The sequence below is a fragment of the Lagenorhynchus albirostris genome, chromosome 6 (genome assembly GCF_949774975.1).
Source record: "Lagenorhynchus albirostris chromosome 6, mLagAlb1.1, whole genome shotgun sequence".
NCBI classification, from domain to species: domain Eukaryota; kingdom Metazoa; phylum Chordata; class Mammalia; order Artiodactyla; family Delphinidae; genus Lagenorhynchus; species Lagenorhynchus albirostris.
The window spans coordinates 23,515,438-23,542,307 of NC_083100.1; the positions used below are offsets into that span (position 1 = coordinate 23,515,438).

The window sequence follows — 26,870 nt, forward strand, 5'->3', positions numbered from 1 at the left end:
GTTAGTAATTGAAGAATGGCTTAACTCTATTTTTGTATGTAAAAGGGGCCCTGTCTCAGGTCACTACATTGGTGAGAGGAGACCCGGTCAGAGGAAGAGGATAGAGACAGCAGATGGGCAGAACATCTACTGAGTATATATCATGTTCCAGGAATAATGCCATGTACTATTATGTAGACCATTTCACTGAATCCTTACAGCCTGGGAAGTGTTTTCTTTTTCTTGATCTGTCCAGGTCCTGAGTACATTTGACAAGTGTTGCCAAATAAATGGTTGCATGCATGATTACCTGTGGCAATTTTCCTTTTACTACACAATGCTAAATATTACAAGAGGACCTTCAAAACTAGTAACAGAGAAAACACCCAGAGACACTAGTTGGAACCCATGGGAATATACTACAAATTAAGGAACAAGGGACTGGTTAGCACTGATTACCATGAAACCTAGCAGAGATGGGAAACTGCATCATGTAGTTGAGACTTGTTCAGCATCCATTCCTTTTAACAACAACCAGGCTTTTTATTTTTTTTGGAGCCGCCCACCCTTTATTATCAGCTATGTGGATTGATACCATCCCCATCTTAAGTACTGATTTTTTTATATCAGGATAGTGACCATTTTCCTCATCACAATATTCAACTATGGGACGGCACTTAATCCAACCAGTCAATGAGACACAGGGTAGTACTTGCCTAAACTTGCAGGAAAGAGAACTTCCATTCTCTTTCTTTAAGAGCTATGGAAGGAGACCCTTCCCTAGATGGCGTTGTGAAAGAATATGAAGTCTAGAACCACTTCAGCCATTTTGCTCCACTGAAAGGAGAACCTGGAGTCTGAGGACAATGCTAATACAAAAGGCAGAATAAACAAAAAACAGTGAAATCAGGTACTTAGTGATATTTTTAAACACTGAATTAAGCTTGACCTGAAGCCACTCCTACTTCTGATCTTCTCAGTTTATTGATCCAATAACTCCCTTTCATCTTTTAACCAATTTATGTTGTATTTTTCAGTCACTTTGAACATAAAGTATCCGAACTTATACTGGTGGCAGATGGGATCTCAGCATGGCTCAGCTGATAAGTACACTCCAAAATGGCCATCAGGAGAGTTATTTAATGAGTCCCAGTGCAGAAACTGACAGGGTGACATCAAGTGATACCTACGTTATAAGTGGATAATATAATTTTAAAAGTTGGCTATATGCATAGCACAGGGAGATCAGCTCAGCACTTTGTGTCCACCTAGAGGGGTGGGATAGGGAGGGTGGGAGGGAGATGCAAGAGGGAGAAGATATGGGGATATATGTATATGTATAGCTGATTCACTTTGTTATAAAGCAGAAACTAACACACCATTGTAAAGCAATTATACTCCAGTAAAGATGTTAAAAAGTAATAAAAATAGGAAAGTTGGCTCTGGAAATATGACTGCACACAAAATATTCACTCAATCCATGCATTCATTCCTTCAACACACACCAGGTACCTCCTGTATGTCAGGGGCTGTTCATGATCAGACACGGTCTGTTTTCTCAAGAGTCCTTGCTGAGGGTTTGGGAGACATAAACATATAAATATATCATCTTTGGGATTTAATAGGACCTGTTCTATATGCCCCTTTATTATATTATGCATCTAGTACCAAGAGGGTAGAAAGGAGGTTTGATTTATAGGTGGGGGTTTCTTTAGGTTTCTTGATATTTACAAATAGAAAAAGGCGCGAAATGCATTCCAGTCAAAGGAACATGGCTAAGACATGAACATCTGAAAAGACTTCACTGAGTCTAGAGCATAGTGGTATAGAGGCTAGCGGTACAGTAAGAGATAGAAAAATAGGCTGGAGCTAGATTGGGAAGAGCCAAGTGTGTCTTGAGGGCTTAAAATATAATTAAAAATTTTAAAGCAGAAATAAGATATCAGATCACTTTAGAAAGATTACTATAATGGCAGTAAAGAGGATAAATTAAAGTTGAAGGAACAACTGGAGGTAGAGAGATGAGTAGGAGGCTGTTGGGGGAGCCTAAGTGACAGTTGATGGACTGTGAGAAATGAATAGTGCACAACTCATTTTGGATACAGAATACACAGACTTAAGTGACTGAATGTGATAGTAAGTGGTCAGGAGGACCTAAGATTCACAGATCATCTTAGGTAACTATATGGATGATAATGAATGACACAAACCAAAATGGGAGAAAGAAGAAGGTGAAGGTGGAGGGGAGGGGATGGTAGAAGAGGGAATTGGCTTTGAGAACTACTAAGTTTGATGTGCTCACAAGACACGCAAGTTGAAGTGTCCTATTTTATAAGGTACTCTGAGTTACTAGCGATTGCCTTGGGATGATGTCAGTAATTTTAAATTAAGGTTGGATTCAAAGTACAAATATTATTACATATGTTGGATGTATACATCTAATAAAAAGTTTTATTATGTCCCTTAGATTATAAAACACTATTGATAGTGGCCACATAAAAAATTGCCAAAATTAGTTTAAGATTTAAACCTACTGGCACAAGCATTGATATTTACAGCTCATTCACCATATAACTATGAACAGCAAGAAAAAAATAAATTATGGGATATCATTTCATCTGCATCAATTTAGTACGGATTAAAGACAAGGTCTTGGCAAGTTTAGGTGAGACACCCCAAGTAATGACAAAAATTGCTGAAACAACTGATTACTTGTACTTCATCAAATCTTGTCATCTCTAACTTTTAAACTGAATTATTAGTATATGTGTGAATATGATATAGTTTGAAACACTAAATAAATTGTTAAAAAGTAAAAGAAATATATTGATACTTGTCCTAAACCATCTTGCCTGACATTCTGTATTACAAAGATTAACCTTTGCTTTTAACTTCCATTTCTTTTTCTATTACACAGTAGATAATAGGAAATACTAGTAAGCAGCTAAGCAAGAAAGTAGAGTGAGAGATAGTTTCCATATTTATTGCAAAATTATTATTGCATTATCATTCCATGAAATTTGACTTTCCTCATCATAATAATATACTCCAGAAAAAGTTTTATGTAAAAACTGAAGGACTAGTTGTTTGTTTGTTTTTTTTCCAAAAAGTGAAGCTATGTCCTAAGGGAGACTAGCATAATTTCATTTTTACCAGCCTTAGTTAATAAGTGGAATTTTTATGCATTGTTGGTGCTACATATAATTGCTATATATAATTATAATATGCCCAACAATACCTTCTTGTAGGTCACTGTGGTTATTATTATGGATCTGGATAATTAAAACAGAATGAAAAACTGTTATAGCCCCAGAAGGGTAACTGTCAGCATCTCTGTGAGTCTATGCAGCACTGGAACTGAAAATGCTTTGTGCATCATCTGTGACCAATGAAAAGACCTTTCCATAATTTTAGCTGTAAGTTGATCCACAAAACAAATCAGGGCACCTTCTGGAAGATGACAGCTGCTCAACAAATCCAAAGTGCCTAAACAAACTTAGTTTAAAGCTGAAGACAGATACGTGCAAAGGCACTAAAGACAATCCGAAATAAATTGAAAATCTAATCTCCTAATTAAATGATGTATTTATTTATGGAACACACCTAAAAGGATAAATGGGTCATAAAAATATATGTTTACATTTACTGTAAATTCATGTACCTTTTCCTTCTTAAAAGTTTAGGCCATAAATATTATCATTATTTAATGGAAGCTAACTGAATACCTTAGTACTTTGACAGTAAATTACAAAACCAGCACAATATATCTTCATATTATAGAAAATGTTTTAAAGTATTCTGTACACTACTTGTAAGAAATGATTACAAATATTTTTATTTGAATATAATTATTACCCTTCTAAGGAGAATTTTTTGATGCTTCAAGAAACTATAAGTTATTTTCCTTTGATAATTCAAAGTTTAAATATACACTTTGCTCTAATATATTGCTTGTCTGTTTGGGGATAAAAACAGCATAAAAATTACACTATGACTTAAGCTTATTATAAATATACATTGTAAAATGCCAGTTAAATGTATAGTTATAAAAAGAATTTAATATTTAATTTGGAAACTCACATTTTAGAATATAATCGTGGTTTTTATAAACATATATAATTTATAGCCAGAACAAGATGAGAAATATTGACCCATGCTAAAAAATTACATTTCTATAACACCCATTTTTTTTGCATTAAAAGGTACTTAGTCACTTTTTCCATTTCTGGTGACTGCTTCCATGGAAGTGCATGGAATAGTACTGACATGAACCTAACCACTTGCCAGGGAGCACACATAGCTATGAACTGTGTTCACAGGAGAATCTAAGGGTCCCATCCACATCTAAGTCCACTTGGAAGTTTAATAGGCCTCCCAAACTTAACATGCCAAACCCCACATTCCAAACCTGGCTCTCCCTTAGCCTTGAAATTAACGGCCACTCTGTCTTCACTGGCTCTGACCATAAACCTTGAAGTCAATCCTAATTGCCCTCTCTCTCACCCGACATCCTGCCAACCCAAAAATCCTGCTCACTCTCTCATCAAAAAAATTCTTACCACTTAGCCTCTATAACACTATCATCCTAGGCCAGGAAATCTTTACAGTTCTCTTGAATTATTGAAATAGCTCCTAACTAGTCTGCCAGCTTCTACCCTTAAACCCCATTGACAGTCTAATTTCCATACAGTAGTCAGAGCATCTTGTTGTTATATAAGCCAAATTGCATAATTCTTCTCAAAATCCTCTAAAAACTTTCCAACATTCTCAGAATAAAATTCACAATCCTCCTTACTATGATCTATAAGGCCCTAAGTCACACTCTCTCTGGTCCCCAAATACCTAACTTAGTTTTCTCCTCCTCTTCTGCAAGCTCACTTACTCTGTTTATACTGGACTCCTTGTTGGAACATTTTGGACATGTTCCCACCTCAAGGGCTTTGCATTCGTTGTTCTCTCACCTCTAACCGTCTTCCTTATTCTCTGCATGTATCACTTCCTCACCCACTTCAGGTTTTCACTATGCATCACCTTCTCAGAACAGCCCTGGCCTCTGTGTTTAACCTCAAGCCAACAGGAACCTCTATTCCATTTCCCTCTGTCTGCTTTGTGTTTCTCTATAGCACTATGGTCATCAAACATACTATAGCATATACGTGTTCACTACTGTTTATTACTTGTTCCCTGTAACACATGTAAGCTTCCTGGGAACAGATTTCTATGTATTTAATTAATTGTCCAGAATAGTGTCTGATAAATGCTCAATAAATTTTTGTAGAATGAATGTGAAAGTACCTTCAGTCTGTTTTTTTTAAAATTCCACTCATCTTATAAAGCCTAACTCATCCATTTTCACAAAAATATAGTGCATTAGTCAGGGCAATTAAAGCAGTACCTCACACAAAGCATGATGAAGGTTGGAGAACTCTCCAAGCACACATGACTCAGAGATCCACGTGCCTTCTAGCACACAGTTTGTCACTTTCAAAGTCCTCTGATTCCAGCTATGAGGATGAAGTCAGAGACAGCAGAGAATCCCAATGGGGGTCTTAAGGGTTAACACACTTCAGAAGAATGGGAGATAAGATCTTCCAGTGGGCCCAGGGAGGAGGAAACTGAATTGGTGAGAATCTAGCTAGTCTCTAGCCACCCATAAACTAGAAAAATACTAAGATTTCATGTACTTTTTTATTTTTATAAAGTACTTTAAAATTTATGCTGCATGCCTACTAAAAACCATGGTGGAAATTAAGTAGAATGATAGGACTGACAGTGACTGGAGGAATGAGGAGTAAAACATTAGTCACATATTTCAGGAACTGCCTCTCCAAGGAGGTGTTATTTGAACTGAGATTTTAGAGATAAGAATGAGCCAGGTGTGCACAAACTGGAGAAGTAACAACACAAGTAGAGGGAAGAGCTAGTGTAAAGACCTGGGGGCAGAGAGAAGTGAGGCATGTTTGCAGAATAGTGAGAAGACGGGGTAGCTGAGAGTCCTGGGCAAGGAAGCAGGGGAGAGCATGTGGTCAACACAATGGGAGGAGGGCAGGAGTCCCAACTTGCAGAGCCTTGTAGGCCCCAGTAAGAAGTTTGGACCTTACTTTAAAACAAGGGGAAGACATTATTGTACCAAAAGCAGCGAATCTTATCTGATTTACATTTTTAAAAGATCAGTTTGGCTATTGTGAAGTAAGTGAATTACTGGGTAACGTGGGGTGAATTAGTAGGCTTTTGCAATAGCAAGAGAGATGGTCATGGCAATATAGATAGAGAGAAGTGGGAAAATGTAAATATGTTCTGAAGGAAAAGCCTATCAGACTTACTCTTAGATTTAATGGTGGGAATTGCAGGGTGAGAGAATGAGTAGTTAAAACTACTCCTAGGCTTTTAGCTTTAGTAAATTAATACAAGTTTACATTTTGCTTTTGCAAAAATGGGGAAGATCAGGAGACCCATTTTTCTGAGGGAAAATAAGAGTTCTTCCTGAGCATGATAATTCGGAGAAGCCTATTCGATATTCAAACTCAAGAGAGATGGCAATGGTAGAGATATTCCCAAGGTGATTATCTATCACTATATGGAGAGTGTTTAAAGTCTGAGCTTGGAAGAGGCCACCTGAGAAGATGCAGACAGTGAAAAAATGAAGCTCTGAGGCTGAGCCTGGGGCAATTTATCAACTGGAAGTCTAGCAGAAGCGAAGCAGCCTGCTGAGAAGGCACTGAGTAGGACAGCCTGGGACTCAGCAGGAAGACCAGGACCATGCAAATAATGGAGTCAGGAGAGTAAACGCAGAGGTGGTGGTTGTATTGACTGCAGCTGAGAGGAGAGGAAAATGAGAATGGAGAAGTGGCCACTGACGGTGGACACCGAAGCAGGGAATGACTGACAAGAGTTACTTCCAGAGCAGAGGAAAGGAAGGGAGCTCCACTGGAGGGGAGAATGGAAGCGCAAGTGGAAGCTGTTAGCTCAGTCAGCAGTACTGTCAACTTTTTTACTGAAAGTGAGCAGAGCAGCTTCTAGAAAAACAACATAGGTTTGGTGGGGGGTTGTAGGTTCAAGAAAAAGTCTTTTTTTTAAACTAATAGGAGTTACTGGAGTATATTTTCTAGGCTGATGGGAACCATCCTGTGAAAGTAGGAGAAAGACATCTATCTCAGAACTTAAAAACTCTGTTAACTAACCTGATTTAAAATCCTTCTGGTTCTTCAACCTATGAAACTGCACTCTATAAAAATGCAAATTAGTAAGACATTAAAATTCTTTAAATTATCTGGAATTTAATATGCATTTATTTTATTATGACCTTGTTGGAAAAATATACTAAAATACCTTTTAGTAAATCTGTGTTTTCCAGGGAAAGAACGCACAATTAAATTCTCCACTTAAACACAATCTAATTAATTATTTTAATACTTAAGTTTAAAGCAATTATCCTACGTCAAGCTTGTCAGGGGAAAAAAGTATCTTGGCCAAACTCATAGGTTATATAGTTGTATGTTACTGACATACCTGTATGCTTCATTGTAAAAATAGAAACTATTTCCTTGGGCTTTTTCTATAAAATACCCTGTGGTTCATTCACTGTTTTATGGTCTGCTTTTGAGTTAACCAGACCTGATACAAAATTTTTCTCTGTGTTTCTCAAGGTCTCTGAGCCTCATCTGTGTGCGTGTGTGTGTGTGTGTGTGTGTGTAAGAGAGAGAGAAAAAAAGAAAAAATATATATATATATGGAGAGAGAGAGCTGGGGGAAAAATAGCTGAATCTTGGCATTGAAAGATGCTTTGTAAAACAGTTTATTGTTATTATTGATATTCTTTCATGATCATTGTCATTACTATCATTGTTATTTTGATGAAGTTAAGGAACCTATATACCATAGAGGAAGAACTTTATTTCCACTGATGATAATTGAAAAACAAAATAAATAAATTCACAGTTACTTATAAAACAAAAAACATTTTTTATTCTTTAAAGAAACATAATTGAGTCAATAAACATTATACTATTAAAGACCTATAAAGTACCAAACCTCTGTGTGTGTATATGGGGTGGTGGGAGCGGGGTGATTCAGTTTTAAATTAAGAACAGAGAATATGAAATTATCTGAGAAACACTAGAAATTTACAGTTGAATTTTATATTATGGCTAGTTAAGGATTGGTGGTATAGAATGAGAGTACAGAGAAAGTAGTAGAATAAAATAGGTGGGAGAGAGAAAAACAAACCTGTGACCAAGAAGAAATGGCGGTATAACGAAGCGAAACTGAGACAAATTGGAAAAGAAGAAACAGGCCAAAAAAAGGCCCAGGTAAATGAGTTGGCCCAAAGTCACAGCTTAATTTTCCTTTGAGGTATGTTACACTAGAAGATTAGTGATTAGTTTTCTACTCACAATTCTTTTTTTTGCTTTTTTTTTCTGCCTAACTCATAATGCTAGAATCTTCTCTCCTCATGGGCTAACTAGTGAAGATTATGACAGAGAAATTATTCCCTGGGTTGCAGTAGTAGTTATCAGGGCAGCTGTCTTTCCAAAGTCTGCAAATAAATTAATCTGGAATCCAGACTTTGCTTCTGACTAAGAGTCAAATGTTTCCCTCTTTCTCTTCTCCACATTTTCATTTAGTAAATGCTTTTCCCTTAACCTCCACTTAATCGTTGGTCAACATTTCCCATTCTCTCTGTAAAACACTCTGGCTGTGCTAGCAGTGCCCTGACTGCTCAGAGCTTCCAGACCATGCCCCAGCAGACCAGCACAAGCCACTCCCACCAGCTAAGGTCCACTATCACAAAGAGTCAGAGGAGTTTGTGACTAAACCTCATAAGCCAGTTGCATTTGCTACTATAATGTAATTAAAAACTAATCAAGGTGATGAAATATAAGTGTGATAAGAAGAATTGCTATCAATGAAAATTAAATTAATGCCATGGAAATGTGAGGAGATCATCTTCTGAGCGTCTGAAGTTCTTGTTTCAGATTAAGAAAATCATAAAATTGTTAGTGATACATTATTGGTATAGCTTATGCAAGAAATATGATGTAGAATTCCAATCAACAGTCACTTAAGGAAAGAAAAAGCCATGGCCTTACATCAAAAGACTGTCATGTGAATGCAAATGAACTGTTTTAAGTTGAAATAGAATACTTAAGGTATGAATGTATCATTATTATGGTTCCTTTTACTAACAGATCTTTTCAATTCATTAACCTACTGGTTTTGGTCATGGCAGAGTCTTGCTACATGAAAATAATCAAACAAATAGGTCTTAGAAAGTGAATATACATACAGTCATCAAGAGCAAGGTAAACTTTGCAAAATAAAACAAAACAAAACAAGAAAAACCTCACCACAGTTAAGTGTAGGTTATTAGAGTTGGTTAACATCCTCTTCTGAGACATTTTTCCTCATTAAGTATAAGAGGAGCAATTACATAATGTTTGCTATACATCTTTGTACAAATTTCTTAAAAATCAATAATGTAAACTTGGGATTATATGAACAGATACAAGAAAACAATATTACTTACCTAAACCATAATCAAAATGATGTATCCATGATTATTTACAAAAGCTGACCACTTAGTAAAATTTTAAAGTACCATAGAAATCTACTGTAGAATGTATATTTACTGATTCTCCACAGAAATATTTTTCTCAAACACTCTGAATAGGAGTAGTATAAATTTTATAAGATTTAAAATGTTTCCTATGAATGTAAATATGCAGATTCATAAAACTTATTAGCAAGTAATAAGTTTTGCTTTTAAACTGATGTGATTATGGTTCACAAAACTATGGTCCTCAAAACAAAACAAAATAATGTGTTAATGTGGAAAAAAACATACACTGATAAAATTTTAAGTAAAATAATCAAATGAAATGCATAGCTGCTGAGATCCTATTTTTAAAACAAATCCTACAAACCTCTCTAAAAACAATCTGTGCTTTATTTTAAGCCAGAACTGCAACCTCTACATTAAAAATGCACAGTAGTGCACTTAGGCTGTACTGCCACCAAGTGCCTAAACCAGTTAGTTTTGAGACTCTTGCAACAGCTTTAAGAGGATTCTTTCAGTGCTATAAGTAGCAATTTCAGAAACAGGCTAAGAGCAAAACACTTTGACCATAAACAGCTATAAGAGTATCAAAATTTAGACATGACAATAAAATCTCAAAGGTATTAATAAAACATCAAGAATCTTACCAGCTCACTGGAAGTTCGTGAAGTCTAAATATGTCATTCAGCTTGTAGTCAAATTTTGCTGGACAAATATTTTCTTTGCATAAACACAGGTTTGGATTTGGTTGCATATCAGAGGGAAACACTGAATCCTAGAGAAAAAAATATAGCAAGAGTTCTGTGTAAAATAGACAACTCATTGCAAACACTGATACAGTTTTATTTAATATTATATTAGAATATAAATGCTACTATTATAATCCATCAGGATTTACCTTAAATTCCTTATTCCTGATTTTAGTTTTGAGAAAATATGTAAAAAACATAAAATTTTAAATAAGGCATATATCTACTTGCATAAATCTAAACTGCATACTACACGGTAAAAATTACTTGAAAAAAATCCCCTTATTGAATTACAATGAAGCACAATATAGCATTGTCTTATATTATTGGTCTATTGTCCTTTTGCAATGTTTCCATCCCCAACAGTAACATCAACAAAATCTGTGATTATTTTTATACTCCTTTTGTTCTCTATAAGTGGGGAACTAAACACATTTTAATTGGATAACAAAATAACATTTATTAATTGATAATTACGGTTTTCTTTAAATCTGAGGACATAGGGCTAAATTAAAGGTACTTACTAAAGATAAAAAATTTCTGTCATAATCATTTTAAATCTCACATACATTAGAATCGACATCTTCCATGTGTTGCTCATTTCCCTCCCCACCCAGCAAACTCTAACGAGAGATAAAAGATCATTTTCAGCCCATGACAAAGTGGTCTCTCCTCAGTGGAAAGAAGACATGCTATGAATAGCACTTAATTAACACTTAATGATGGATGGATTAATGGTTCAATTCTACACAAAAAGGAAGTAATCAATCTGCTTACCCTTAACACTTTAAAACTGCCTTTAAAAGAGGGAGACATACTATTCATTTGCACACTCATTCATTTATTCAAAAAATATTTATGAGTGCTACTTTATCCCAAACATTATTCTAGGCATAGGGAATCCACCAATGAGCAAAGCAGATAAAAACATTTGCCCTGGGCTTCCCTGGTGGTGCAGTGGTTGAGAGTCCGCCTGCCGATGCAGGGGATGCAGGTTCGTGCCCCGGTCCGGGAAGATCCCACATGCCGCGGAGCGGCTGGGCCCGTGAGCCATGGCCACTGAGCCTGCGCGTCCAGAGCCTGTGCTCCGCAATGGGAGCGGCCACAACAGTGAGAGGCCCACGTATCGCAAAAAAAAAGATTTGCCCTTGTGGAGGTTACATTGCAACAGATTCTTTATTATATCCTCAGAGTTGGAAAATGATAAAGCCAATTTTCATAACTGAAGTATTTTTCTGATCAAGAAAGTAATATACATCCTTAGAGAAATTTTATGCATTTTATAATATTACAAAGAAAAAAATTAAAATTATTCTTACCACCCTGGTATAATTACTATTATCACTCTGGTTTAAGAATTTGTCTGCCTCTCTTTCTCAATTTTTACAAAACTGGAACCACGCTCTATTATCCACCCTCCATTTTCATTTAACATTATATTACTGCATTTTCACAGTATTTAGTCTATTTTGAAAGAATGATAAATGTCATATTTTACTTAACATCAGCTATATTTGTTTGCCTCATGATTATCGATGCTGTGAACAAGGTTTTCTGTCTATAAATCTGCACTCACAATTTAGAAGTATAAATAAATAATAATCCAAATAAAATTAACATTTAACAAAAAACATGATACCTCTTCATGGATTGCTCTTTAGAATTGTTACATGAATTCACACCCCTGCCAGTTATATAGTGATATATACAATGTACCACATCTTTGCTATGGGCACATTCACAAATGCACATATTTCTTTCTCTTACGAATATTTATTATTGAGTGTCTATTTCAGGGCAGGCACTGGTTTCAGCTCTTACAATATATCACTGACCAAAGTAGACCTTGTGGAACTTGCATTCTAGCATCAGGACGCCATAAACAATAAAATAATAAATATGTAATTACATGATAAAAAGTCTGAAAAAACTGTTGCTAATTCATATATAAAGCTATTTCATTGGTGTTTTGCCAATGAATTGATTAGATTAACTATTTTTGTATTTCTTTTTGTACTTCATTTTCTCTCAACTGTATATTTATGCCTTTTGCCCCTTTTCCTATCGCTGTGATGGTACCTCATTTTAATAATATTGCTTGGGCTGGAAATGGAGGTAGGATAAATTATTATGTTGGAAAACATAGCAAGGTGGAGCAGGATCCATTCTGAGTATAATTTTTTGACTACATGGAAATATCTAGAACCATGAACTTATTATCTACAGCAACTTGTATAACCACTGTTAAACCGATCATTATATAAAACTAATACAAGGCATTTAATAAACCTAATCAACTACAACCTGTTTGATATATAGGGAAATATAATAATAACTGAACAACTATTTTAAAAGAAGATTTACAAGAGCAGTAAAGGTCTAGTAACAGCAATCCTATCTAAATATAGATGCACTTGCAGAGGCAAAACGTTAAGACCCTTTATAACCCAGCCTGTATACTGAAACATTCCAGGAGGCAATAGCCAATAAATTGGCAGGCACGATCAGAAAGGTAAATACAGGATACCTAAATAAGGACAGTGCATAGAGGAAGGAAAATAAATCTTAAAACTATTCTTCAAGCTACATAACCATTATCATTCCTTTGTACTGACAAGGTACAATTTGAGGGCAAAGCTAAACTCTCAGTAAGGTGCTTTGACAGGTCAATGGTCTCAAATCTAAGGACATGTTGAAATTACCATGTAGCTTTTTAAACCATACCAATACCACCAAGCCCCACCCCAGACCAATTAAGTAATAATTTCTGAAAGAGAGGCTCTGACACTGGTATTTATTTTATTTTAAAGCTCCCCATGTGAAATAAATGTCAGGATTGAAAATCTTGGCTTTTCCTCACAATTCAGCTTTACTACATACTAGTATGTGAATTTAGTCAAGCTACTTAACAAACTTTCTAAGCTGTATTCTCCCACCTGTAAAATACAATCAAAATCATACTGAATTCATAGACCGCTATGAGGATTAAGTGAGATAATCTCTGTAGAGCACTAATCATATGCTTGGCATCTAATAAATCCTTAATAAACATTAGCTATTTCTGTGTTTATTATTGCTGCAACTAGTGGCACATGTTAATTTCAACTGGTGAGTAAAAGGTGAGTAAATTCATTGAGTTATTTCATACTTTACTTATTATAAAATACTCTATCTTAATCAAATTCCAGGATTAATTTCTCCTGGTATGCTGATTACAGCAGACTCTACTATGACCCGACCTGTCAGAATACAGTCTCATATCTGTTAACTGCTGGCTATCTCTCTTCGTCCCAGGATCAATAATAAAAGGAGTCCTTACTTCATTGGCCAGCCAGTTGAGGTTAAATACAGCCTTGCTGCTTATATTCATAGGATGAAACACCAGATGGGTAACTTTCTCTCCATTTCAGTGATATATCAGTTAGGCATCCCCTGTACCTATCCTGATTGGGAAGCCAATTATTTATTTTGGCCTCCTTCCACATTAGTCTCTTGGGTACCCAGGCTCCATATCTATGCCATTTGACTTGTGTCTGCTTCTCTATCTTGTTTATTGTTTTCCATTGAGCTAACATTCATGGGAATTGCCCAGAACAACCTTGAATCTGAAGCTCAAAATTATTCACTCAGGCATTCACTTAACATTTGAGTGTTTCCTTTGTGTCGGGCATTAGTGTAGTTTACCAGACCACAAATATAAGTAGAATACACTCCTTCCATTGCAAGGACTCAGTCTCAAGAAGAAACAATATAAATGAAAAGAAAAGCTAGAGTAGAAATATGCAGAGGATATTTAGGTGAAGAAATAAGCAATGAAACTATTGGAACGAAGTAGATGAAATTATCATAAGTTGCATATATTGTGATTACATTGATAGATGACAGAGAAAGATAGATAATGTGTATGAAGCCAAGTGGAAAAAGGAATTATAAAGAGGCCACATTACTACAAATGTACTACAAATTATAAAAGTAGCAACCTTCATACATGCAATGAATGAACAGAAGATATAAAAGAAAAATATTTCATCAAATCTAGCAACAATAAAATATACAATACCTCACAGAACACTAATAAGAAATTTACTAAACCTACAGAAAGAAAAACACACTTTATTCAGAGATATAAAGCAAGGGCTGATTGAATATAGATAGTCCATGGACTAAGATAGAAAGTCTATTAATGAACTTCAGAAGTTTGATTTAAATATTTAATTCAATTCAAATAAAAACTTCAGTGTGAATTTTGAGGAGTCTTAGAAAATTATTCTAAAATTAATCTGGAATAACAAACCAGGCAAAATTGCATTGACATTTATAATATCTCCATTTTACAGCTGAGAAAACAAACTCATAGTAATTAATCCAAATACAAACAAAAAGTTTAAGTATAAATAACTCCAAATCAAACAATTTTTCAACTATTACAAAATGATTACTAAACAAGAATGGAATATTTCCTTAATCATTCAGTTATCAAATTGAATAAAGACATAATTTTTGATAATATAATAATGCAAACTGTTGGACAAGATACGGAAAAAAAATATTCTCTCACTTGGGGTGAGCGTAAACTGATTTGACTTTTCAAAGAAATTTCTATCGAAATAAAAATTGACTTGGTAATTCCACAGCTAGGAATTTGCCTTGTGGATATTCTCACAAAGTTTCACCAGATTACATACACAAGTTTTCTTTTCTGTTTATGTTTTTTATTTATTTGTTTTTGTGATTTGCTTTTGTTTTCTAATACACAGCATTTCTTACAATATAAGATATTAAAAGCAATCTAACTGTGCATCAATACCTTGATTTACTTTAAAAATTATAGTACTACTCTGGTGTACTACCTTTAAATAGAATGAGGTACATGAAGTGCTGATATAACCCTAGCACACCAGTATGGCCCTGTCAGTTGTTAAAATACTGAAAGATATTCATACTACTTGGAAAACAGCTGATACCCTGAGCACATACTCCATATTCCTCTCACCCCCACATTCTAGCTCCTTCTATGGGTACAACCCCTGCCCCTGACTTATTCATTTTATTGCCTAATTAAGGTCATTTCTGGCACACCTGGGGCTCCAGGACCATTCTCCCACCCTACATCCAGCATCCATTCTGATTGGTCAGTGCTTATGCTCTAATGGTTGTCAAATATTTTGAATATCACTCTAAATTTATATATACTTATACAAAATTAACTCTATATTATTAACTTAAAACATTTATAGAATAGCATATAAGGAAAATCATTCCATTTTTATAAAATAAAAAAAGGTTCTACATAGGTAAGTGCTAATGTATCTTTGAAACATTTTTAGAGAGAGACAGAGAGAGCAAGAATCTTAACAGTGGTCACCGGGAGGAGATCAAGATGGCAGAGCAGGAGGATGTGGAGCTCACCAACCACCATGAACACATCAAAAATTCATCAACATGTGAAGCAATTCTCATTGAAAACAAACTGGAGACTGGCAGAAAGACTCTTACACAAACAACACTGTAAGAAAGATCCAGATGTAGTCAGGTAGGAAGGTAAGGGAAGTGATCAGATCGGTACCTGAGCCCCTAAGAGGGGACACAGAAGAGGAGCGAGATTACACAGGCTTGGCAACCCTTCCTGGGGGGTGGGCAGTTGAAACCCCGTATTGGGTGTCCCAGCCCTGGGGTATGACGCCAAGAGGATAAGTCCCCTTAGCTGGTTTGAAAACCAGTGAGACTGACAGTGGGACTGTAAGAAACTGAGACTCTGCTTGTGAAAAGTGCACACATGCTTGCTTACTCCCAAAACAAGGCAGAGGAAGCAGACTGAAACTGCCCAGGACTTGGGCCAGTTTCCCACAACCGCCCCAGCAGGCTCCTCAGCTTGAGCTGAGAACTGGCTCCCATCCCTCTTGCTCCATGGTGCAGCTGCACACTAGGTTGAAGGCTGCCACAGGCAAGGAGAGTGCACAGATGTGGGGGACGGAGCCAGCTCAGACCTGACAGAGCATCCAAATGGAGCGAGGGCAAACATTACTGCTGTTCATAAGGGCAGGAGATGAGGAGTGGTCTGGAGCTCTGACTGGTTCCAGGACCACCCTACCACATGCCCCAGCCCATGCTAAGCACCTGCTCTGGCCCCTCTTGCTCTATAACGCAGCTCCCCACTAGGGCAGAGGCTGCTACTTCTAAGGAAGGTATGGAGTTGTGAGGGAAGGAGTTGACTCAGACCTGACACAGCATCTGAAAGGGGCAAAAGAAGCCATTACTGGCATTCGTGAGGGACAGCAGATCAGGAGTGTTCTGGAGCTCTGACTGGTGCTGGGACCACCCCAGCCTGCACGTCGGCCCATGCCAAGCTCCTGCTCCAGCCCCTCTTGTTTCAGCAATGCTCCTCTCTGGACTGAACATGTCAATGCTTGGGGCAGAAAGCACACACTTCGAGGGAACAGAACCAGATCAGACATGAACACCAGGGCTTCTGCTCCAGCAACATGGGATTCAACCCACCCCCGATATGGTGGTGTTGGCTATGGAGCAGAAAAGAAGCCCCAGCTAACATCTGGCTCTGGTCCTAACTCTTCCATCTCCAGTCCTACCTACTACCGATGTGATGGCTGCTAGCACACACTGACTGATGACATGATTTCTGCTCACTTCAGATTCAGCTCTGCCACCAAAGCCATTGGACACATGCAGACAATATAGGGACATTCCCACAGAAGGACAGGAATATGTAACTAACTGTTTGAACTAATTTCATAAAGATGGAGAAATTAAGCAAAATGAGAAAACAGAGAAATTTTTTTCAAAAGAAAGAACAACAAAAACCTGAAAAAACAATTAATGAAACAGACATAAACAATTTACCAGAGTAAAAAGTTCAAAGGATTAGTAATAAGAATGCTAAATGAACTAGAGAAAAGAATAGATGAACATGGTGAGGATTTTAATAAGAAACTAGTCAGAATTGAAAAATACAATAACTGAAATGAAAAACACACTAGAAAGAATTAAAAGTAGACTAGGTGATAGAGAAGAACACGTAAGTGATCTGGAAGATAGGATGATGAAAATCACCCAATGAAAACAGCAAAAAGAAAAATAAATTTTAAAAATGAGAACAGTTTAAGGAACTTTTATGACAATATCAAGCAGACCAACATTCACATTATAGGGCTCCCTGGAGAAGAGAGAGAGAAAAGGGTCAAAAATGTATTTGATGAAATTATGGATGAAAATTTCCCAAATCTGATGAAGGAAACAGTATCAAGGTACAAGAAGCACAGAGAGTCCCCAAAAAAGATGATTCCAAAAGGAAGCACAGCAAGACATATTATAATTGAAATGGCAAAAGTTAAATATAAAGAGACAATCCTAAAGGCATTATGAGAAAAACAAAGAGTCACGTATAAGGGAACCCCCACATGGCTATCAGTTGATTTTTCTGGAGAAAGTTTGCAGGCCAAAAGAGAAGGGCATGATATATTTACGTGCTGAAAGAGAAAAACCTACAAACTATGATACTCCACCAGGCAAGATTATCATTTAAAATGGAAGTAGAGGAAAAAACTTCTCAGACAGACAAAAACTAAATGAGTTAATGAATACCAAACTGACCTTAAAAGAAATGTTAAAGGGTCTTAACAGTGAAGGGGAAAACATGAAGATGTAAAATAGGACATCAAAAACAGAAAATGTTGGGGAGGGGAGTAAAAAAATGTAGATCTTTTAGAATGTATTTGAAGTAAATGACTACCAGTTTAAAACAAGTAGATGTAGGTCAACATACATGAACCCCATAGTAACCACAAATCAAAAACCTACAACGGATATACAAAGCTAGAGAGAAAGGAACACAAACATACAAATAAGGAAGATCATAAAATCATAAGGGAAGAAATTAAAAAAGAACAGAGAAGAACCACAGAAACAACCAGAAAACAAGTAACAAAATTGGAATAAGTACTTATCCATCAATATTCACTTTAAATGTCAATAGACTAAATGCTCTAATCAAAAACATGCCATGTGGTGGCTGATTAGATAAAAAAAAAGAAAAACAAGACCCATTTATAAGCTGCTTATAAGAGATGCATTTAAAAGCTAAGGACACACAGACTGAAAGTGAGGGGATGGAAAAAGAAATTTTATGCAGATGGAAATAACAAGAAAGTTGGGGTAACAATACTCATATCAGAAAAAAGATCAAAGAAGCAAAGAGCTAGTTTTTTTAAAATATAAACAAAATTGATAAGCCTTTAGCATGCTCCTCAAAACAAGAAGAGGACCCACATAAATAAAATAAGAAATGAAAGAGCAGAAATGAAAACTGATACCATGAAATACAAAAAAATCAATAGAATACTACAAACAGTTATACACTAACTAACTGAAAAACTTAGAAGAAATGAATACATTTCTAGAAACAATCTTCCAATACTGAATCAGGAAGAAATAGAAAATCTGTACAGACCAATAGCTAGAAGAGAAATTGAGTTTGTAATTAAAAAAAACAAAACAAAACCTCCCAGCAAACAAAAGTCTAGGACCAAATGGCTTCACAGGGGACTTCTACCAAACATATTAAGAAGGGCTAATATCTATCTTCTCAAACTGTTCCAAAAATTGAAGAGAAGGAATCATACCCAAGTTCATTCTATAAAGCCACCATTACCCTGACACCAAAACTAGACAAAGACAATATAAAAAGAAACTACAGGCCAATATCTCTGATGAATATAGATGCAAAAATCCTCAACAAAGTATTAGCAAACCAAATTCAATGATACATAAAAAGGATCATACACCACAATCGAGTGGGATTTACTCCAGGGATGCAAGAATGGAATATATCTGAGAATCTAGCAATGTAATACATCACATTAACAAAAGGATAAAAAATCACCTGATCATCTCAATAGATGCAGAAAAAGCATTTGGCAAAACTCAACATCCATTCATGATAAAAACGCTCATCAAAGTTTGTACAGAGGAAACATATCTCAACATTATAAAGGCCATTTATAACAGACCCACAGCAAACATCATATTCAGCATTGAAAACCTGAAAGCTTTTCATCTAAAATCAGGAACAAGATAAGGATGACCATTCTCGCCACTTCTGTTTAATGTAGTAGTGGAAGTTCTAGCCACAGTAATCAGACAACAAAAAGAAATAAAAGCCATCCAAATTGGAAGGGAAGAAATAAAACTCACTATTTGCAAATGACATGACACTACATATAGAAAAACCTGAAAGTCTCCACTACAAAACTATTAGAATTAATAAACGAATACAGTAAAGTTGCAGGAAACCAGATTAATATACAGAAATCTGTTGCTTTTCTATACACTAATAATGAAATATCAGAAAGAGAAAGCAAGAAAACAATCTCATTTAAAATCTCATCCAAAAGAATAAATACCTTGGAATAAACTTAGCCAAGGAGGTGAAAACTTATACTCTGAAAATTTTAAGACATTCATGAAGGAAACTGAAGATGATACAAAGAAATTATAAGGTATCCTCTGTTCATGGATTGGAAGAATTAATATTGTTAAAATGTCCATACTACCCAGAGAAATCTACAGATTTTATGCAATCCCTATCAAAAAATCCCTGACATTTTTCACAGAACTAGAACAAATAATGTTAAAATTTACATGGAACCACAAAAGACCCCAAATAGCCAAAGCAATCTTGAGTAAAAGAACAAAGCTGAAAATATCACATTCCCTGTCTTCAGACTATAACATAAAGGTACACTAATCAAGATAGTATGGTACTGACACAAAAACAGACACATAGATCAATGGAATAGGATAGAGAAACCATAAATAAATTCACACACTTATGAACAATTAATTTACAACAAAGGAGGTAAGAATATATAATGGAAAAAAGACAGTCTATTCAATAAATGGTGCTGGGAAAACTGGACAGCTACATGTAAAAGAATGAAATTCTCATACCATATAGAAAAATAAACTCAAAGTGAATTAAAGACCTAGATGTAAGACCTGAAACCATAAAATTCCTAGAAGAGAACATAGGCAAAATACTCTGACATAAATCGTAGCAATGTTTTTTTGGATTAGTCTCCTAAGGCAAAAGAAATGAGCAAAAATAAACAAATGGGACCTATTTAAATTTTAGATCTTTTGCACAGCAAAGGAAACATCAACAAAACAAAAAGACAACCTACTGAATGAGAGAAAATATTTGCAAATGATATGACTGATAAGGGGCTAACATGCAAAATATATAAATAGCTCATACAACTCAATGTCTAAAAACCAAACAACACAATTAAATAATGGGAAGAAGACCTGAACAGTCATTTTTCTAAGATATACAGATGGCCAACAGGCACATGTAAAGATGCTCAACATTGCTAATAATCAGATAAATGAAAATCAAAACCTCAAAGAGCTACCACCTCACATCTGTCAGAATTGCTATCATCAAAAAGTCTATAAATAAAAAATAATGGCAAGGATGTATAGAAAAGGGAACCCTAGTACACTTGGTGGGAATCTAAATTGGTGTAGCCACTATGGAAAACATTACAGGGAGGTTCCTCAAAAAACTGAAAATAGAACTACCATATGATCCAGCATTTCTACTATGGGGTATATACCCAAAGAAAAAAAACACTAATAAAAAGATACATGCACCCCCATGTTTATAACAGCATTATTTACAATAGCCGAGATATGGAAGCAACTTAATTGTCCAGCAATAGATGAATAGATAATTGTCTAGCAATAGATGAATGGAGACACACACACACACACACACACACACAGACACACACACACACTAGAATATTACTCGGCCATAAAAAAGAATGAAATATTTCCATAAAAAATAATGAAATATTTGCAACAACACAGATGGATCCAGATGTTATCAATATTATGCTTAGTGAAATAAGTCACACAGGTAAAGATGAATACTCTGTTATCACTTATATGTGGAATCTAAAAAATAAAACAAATGAATATGGCAAAACAGACTCACATGTAGAGAAGAAACTAGTGGTTACCAGTGGGGAGAGGAAAGGGTAGAGGGGAAAGACAAGGGCTGAAGATTAAGAGGCATAAACTACAGTATAAAATAAACAAGCTATAAGGATATGTTGTATTGTATAGGGAATATAGCCAAAACTCTATAATAACTTTAAATGGAGTATAATAGATAAAAATATTTAATTACTGTGTATACCTGAAACTAACATAATATTGCAAATGAACTATACTTCAATAAAAAATATAAAAAATTAAACAGAGGCAGTAGCTATGAATGTTCATAGCGGCACTATTTACAAGACATGGAAGTTAAGACATGGAAGCAACTTAAATGTCCATTGACAGACAGATGGATAAAGAAGATGTGGTATATATATATATATACACATACACACACAATGGAATAATTTTCAGCTACAATAAAGAATGAAATAATGCCATTTGTAGCATTATTGGATGGACCTAGAGATTATCATACTAAGTGAAATAAGTCAGACAGAGAAAGACAAATATCAGATGATATCACTTATATGTGGAATTAAAAAATGATACAAATGAACTTATTTATAGAACAGAAATAGACTCAGACATAGAAAACAAACTTATGGTTACCAAAGGGGAAAGAGGGAAGAGGAATAAATTGGGAATTTGGGATTAACAGATTCATACTACTATGTACAAAATAGATAAACAACAAGGACCTACTGTATAGCACAGCGAACTATCCTCAATACCTTGTAATAACCTATGGAAAAGAATCTGAAAAGGAATATACATATATATATAGATATAGATAGATAGATAGATCTGAGTCAGTTTGCTGTACACCTGAAACACTGTAAATCAACTATACTTCAATTTTAAAAAGGAAAAATATTATATTAAAAAACAACAAAACATGAAAAACTTAAAAAAATAAAATAAAAAGGAGGTAGGAGGTTCAGGATCAGAGAGTGGGATATGATTATAGAAACAGAGTTTGCAGTGATGTCCCCTGAAGATGGAGGAAGGGGCCATGATCCAAGGAATCCAAGCAGCCTCTAGCAGCTGGAAAAGTCCAGGAAAGGATTCTCCCCTAGGGCCTCCAGAAGAAACACAGCCTTGACGCCTTGTTTTCAGATTTCTGCCTTTCAGAACTGTGAGTTAATAAATAAGTGTTGTTTTAAGCCAAAAAACAAAACTAAAGAAAAAACAAAATAGTTGTCACCAATGCATGCAGTAAATAGAGATCAGAGCAAAGGGAACAGAATTAATTACTTTTAATATTATACCTTTCTTTACTGCTTGAATATTTTATCATATGAATGTATCATTTTCTTAAGTTTTCAAATAAAGTAATGTATATAAAAGATCTAGTCTACACATATTAAATGCCTTCTAACCTGTAACTAGTATTTTCAAACCATGGTTTAACGGGATATGATACAGTTAAAAACTTAGATTTAAATGACTGTTCAAATAAAACAAGTTTGGAGGGTATAACAGAGACTTCAAAGAGCTCTTCTACATTTCCCTGCCTCTCTCACAGTTAAACTGAGTTAAAGTTATTGGGTTCTGTAAAACAGGATGTGAGTAGAAATGATGGAAACCTCTTCAAGTCCTAGCCCTTAAACCTCCCAACATAGTTAACCATTTCCCTTCACCTGCCACAATGACTTTGGAGGACTATTTGGAGGACTATGGCTATTTGGAGGACTATGGACTACTTTGGAGGACTATTTGGAGGACTATGGACTATTTGGAGGACTATGGCTGCCAACACACCTGAGTCACTGAATGAACTCAGAGGAGTCACACCATCCACAGTGAGTACGAACCTTAGTTGTAAAAGCACTTTGAATTTGGAGGCTTATCTCTTGTAGCAGCTAATGTTGTTTACACTGACCTATACAGTTAAAAATGATGATGCTTAATCATTTGCCATTGACATTAATTTTTAAAAATACAAGGTTAAAAGAGGAATGTTTTAAAATAGACAATGCATTAAATGAACACTGCCTTAAAACAGATTTTAAAGTGATTTTTCTCTCCTTGTCCTAAATTCCCATGTTGAGAGGAATTTACCAGAAAAAGAGAAGTTTTGTTCAGGCTTCTGTGCCCTCATTATTTCATTCATCATGCAAGTAGTCCACTGCCTGCTGACAAACTTCACACATCGCTACCTAGGAATGACTGACAGCTGACATTACCTGTTAAGACTTGATTGAGCTAATTGACATTCACAGTCTGAGTATTAAAATGAGAATGAGTCAGGATAAGTCTTCCTTCTTCACTTATGTATTTGTTCAATTGCTTGACCTTTAGGTTTGTTTGCATTGTTGTGGCTTTAGATTGTAGGGAGGATTATACTCGCAAAATGCTGTTTTCATATGCATTTAGGCATTTTTGATCTAATACTCCTAAAAGTATCTAATAATTCTTTAAAGTTTCTGCTGTATATGATTATATCAAGCAAATAGTTTTGATACATTTTTAAGGCTATCACTGAATCATTCTTTGACCCATATCAAATTAGACTAAAGTAAAAAGACTAGCAAAAACAAAAGGTACAAACAATAAACAATCACTTGAGAACTCCTCTAGTTTGTCATATTTTTAAACTATATTTCTAGACTAAACTACGTATTCGTGCCAAATCCCCACAACAGTTCTGCATGTTGGATATCATCTCTCTTTTACAATGGACAAAAATAGAGCTCAGGTAGGAGCTGATTAGTGGAGTGATCAGCTAACTGATCAGTGGTAGGACCAGGAATCAAATTCTATCTTCCTGGCCCCAAAGCCTCAGTTATTTCTTCTTTGCCCTATAGCTCCAGTATCTATGTAAGTATTCTTGTGTCTCCAGCTGGACCCTATTAACTAAGATACATTGATAAAATACTTAAGACCTAACTTTTCTTCTAGCTTAAAAGAATAATTTGGCTTAACTATAAACTACAAACAGCTCCTGAAGTTGCTGAAGAGAATGCCATATCTACTTGGAATTTTCAGAATTCATCTTGAAGCAGGCTTGGGAGTTACAAGGAGGTAGATGAGGGATGAACATGATGAGACTGTATATCACTTTGATTACAACATGGCCACACAAGGATCGTTTATCATCCTCATTTTACTGAAGGGTAAAATCAGTCTAAAATAATCTAACCCCTTTCCCAATGTCATGGATTTGTTAGGTTAAGAACCTCAGATTGAAATCCAAGTTTGTCTGACTCCAAAATCCTTTTCATTTTACCATATTTTTTCCCAGTTCTTTCATCAAGCCCTGTTGATTTAAACCTTTTTGTTTTTTTAATGGGCTTCCTAAACAGAAAGAGTAAAGATAATGAAATCTTTTTACCTTAATGGCTTGGTAATCATTATGAAAACTACTGTTGAATAATACAACTTTGTTTACCTTCTAGTTTTTCTGTCTCCTTCTAATTGATTACAGCAATTTCTACCCTTTTCTTCATCCCCTTTTTGTGTGGTTTCTAATCTGCTATAAGCCACAAAATACTACAACCAGATCAATTAAGAATAGCTTCTTAACTATGACAATAAGGTTCTGTATTAAGACCTTCTACATAGTAGCACAATGATTTTTAATGCAGATCTTTGTCTCTGGTGAGATCTCCCTGTTGGTTTTGTTGACGTGTAAGTCTACATTTTTGATGACTGAGTCTCCAGAAGACTCAATATAGATTAATCAATAAAAGTTGCTGTGAAAACTGATTTAACTATTTGGGAAGAAAAGGTAAAATATTGCATCTTATCCTGCTCCCAAATTAATTCCAGATGGATTAGAGTTCAATGTTAAAAAAAAAAAAAAAGAAATCATGAAAGAACCAGAAATAACATGTAAGTAAATATTTATATGATTTTGGAATACAAAGCCCTATCTAAGCATAACATTAAGGAAGAAATCGTGAAGTAAAAACAGTTATAATGATTATGCAATTTTTTTTTTTTTTTTTTTTTTTGCGCTACGCGGGACTCTCACTGCTGTGGCCTCTCCCGTTGCAGAGCACAGGCTCCGGACGCACAGGCTCAGCGGCCATGGCTCACGGACCCAGCCGCTCCACGGCATGTGGGACCTTCCCGGACCGGGGCACGAACCCGTGTCCCCTGCATCGGCAGGCAGACTCTCAACCACTGCGCCACCAGGGAAGCCCTATGCAATTTTTTAAACTTCTAAAATTAAAAAAAAAAAAATCAAAGGAAAAACTGCAAGGAAAATGTTGGTATGTACAAGTAATAATATAATTACATATAAAAATATTTTTAAATCAATCATAAAAAATTTGACTCTCTTGAAGAAAATAGTACAGTCTATGGATACAAAAATCACCCATAAAGTAGTCAGTAAACATGTAAAAATGGTCAGTCTCACTAACAATTTAATAAATACATAATAACAAATGAGATGCTATTCATTTACATATTGGAAAACTATATTTTTAAATGAGAAATTGGTGAGGTACTCTCACATACTGCAAGTAATAATATAAACTTATATAAACTAATTTCTAGAAGGAAATTTAATAATATGTATCAAACTTATTAAGAAATGATCCAATACCTTCTATCAGTAAGCCTATTCCTAAAAATGTATTCTAGGAAAATATTCAGACTAATGTGCTAGGATGTATATATAAAGATATCCATGGACCATTATTTATTATAGTGAAGTACTAGAAACACCTAAATTCAAAAAAAAAAACAAAACGATTAGTTAATTGAATTATAGAATACCATGCATCCAGGTGATGGGACACTATTTAGCTATTAATAATTATATCCACAAAGAAAATTTATGGAATACAAAAGTACCCACATTATATAGAGGACATATATATGATATATCTACATACGCATATGTGTGTGCAACTAAAAGAAAGTGTGTAAAATATTAATGGTAACTAACTCTGTATGCTGTTTATTTTATATTCACTTCTGCATTTTCAAATTTTTCTAGAAGGAACTGAGATTACTCTTAACACTTGGAAAAGCTTGATATTAAACATATGTATGATGTAAAAATAATACAGGCTGGAGAGGGTGTGGAGAAAAGGGAACCCTCTTACACTGTTGGTGGGAATGTAAATTGATACAGCCACTGTGGAGAACAGTATGGAGGTTCCTTAAAAAGCTACAAATAGAACTACCATATGACCCAGCAATCCCACTACTGGGCATATACCCTGAGAAAACCATAATTCAAAAAGAGACATGTACCAAAATGTTCATTGCAGCTCTATTTACAATAGCCTGGAGATGGAAACAACCTAAGTGCCCGTCATCGGATGAATGGATAAAGAAGATGTGGCACATATATACAATGGAATATTACTCAGCCATAAAAAGAAACGAAATTGAGCTATTTGTAATGAGGTGGATAGACCTAGAGTCTGTCATACAGAGTGAAGTAAGTCAGAAAGAGAGAGACAAATACCGTATGCTAACACATATATATGGAATTTAAGAAAAAAAAAATGTCATGAAAAACCTAGGGGTAAAGCAGGAATAAAGACGCAGACCTCTTAGAGAACGGACTTGAGGTTATGGGGAGGGGGAAGGGTGAGCTG

The 26,870-nt window shown here is 35.3% G+C and overlaps 1 protein-coding gene across 1 annotated transcript in view; it reads right to left on the reverse strand.

The window, feature by feature from the left end:
• The window catches only part of SPAG16 (sperm associated antigen 16), an 873,487-nt gene that overhangs the window by 718,999 nt on the left and 127,618 nt on the right, over positions 1–26,870 (reverse strand). The window contains exon 10 of the mRNA XM_060151305.1: positions 10,183–10,310. Within this exon, the coding sequence (XP_060007288.1) occupies positions 10,183–10,310 (128 nt within the window). The remainder of the gene's footprint in view (positions 1–10,182; positions 10,311–26,870) is intronic.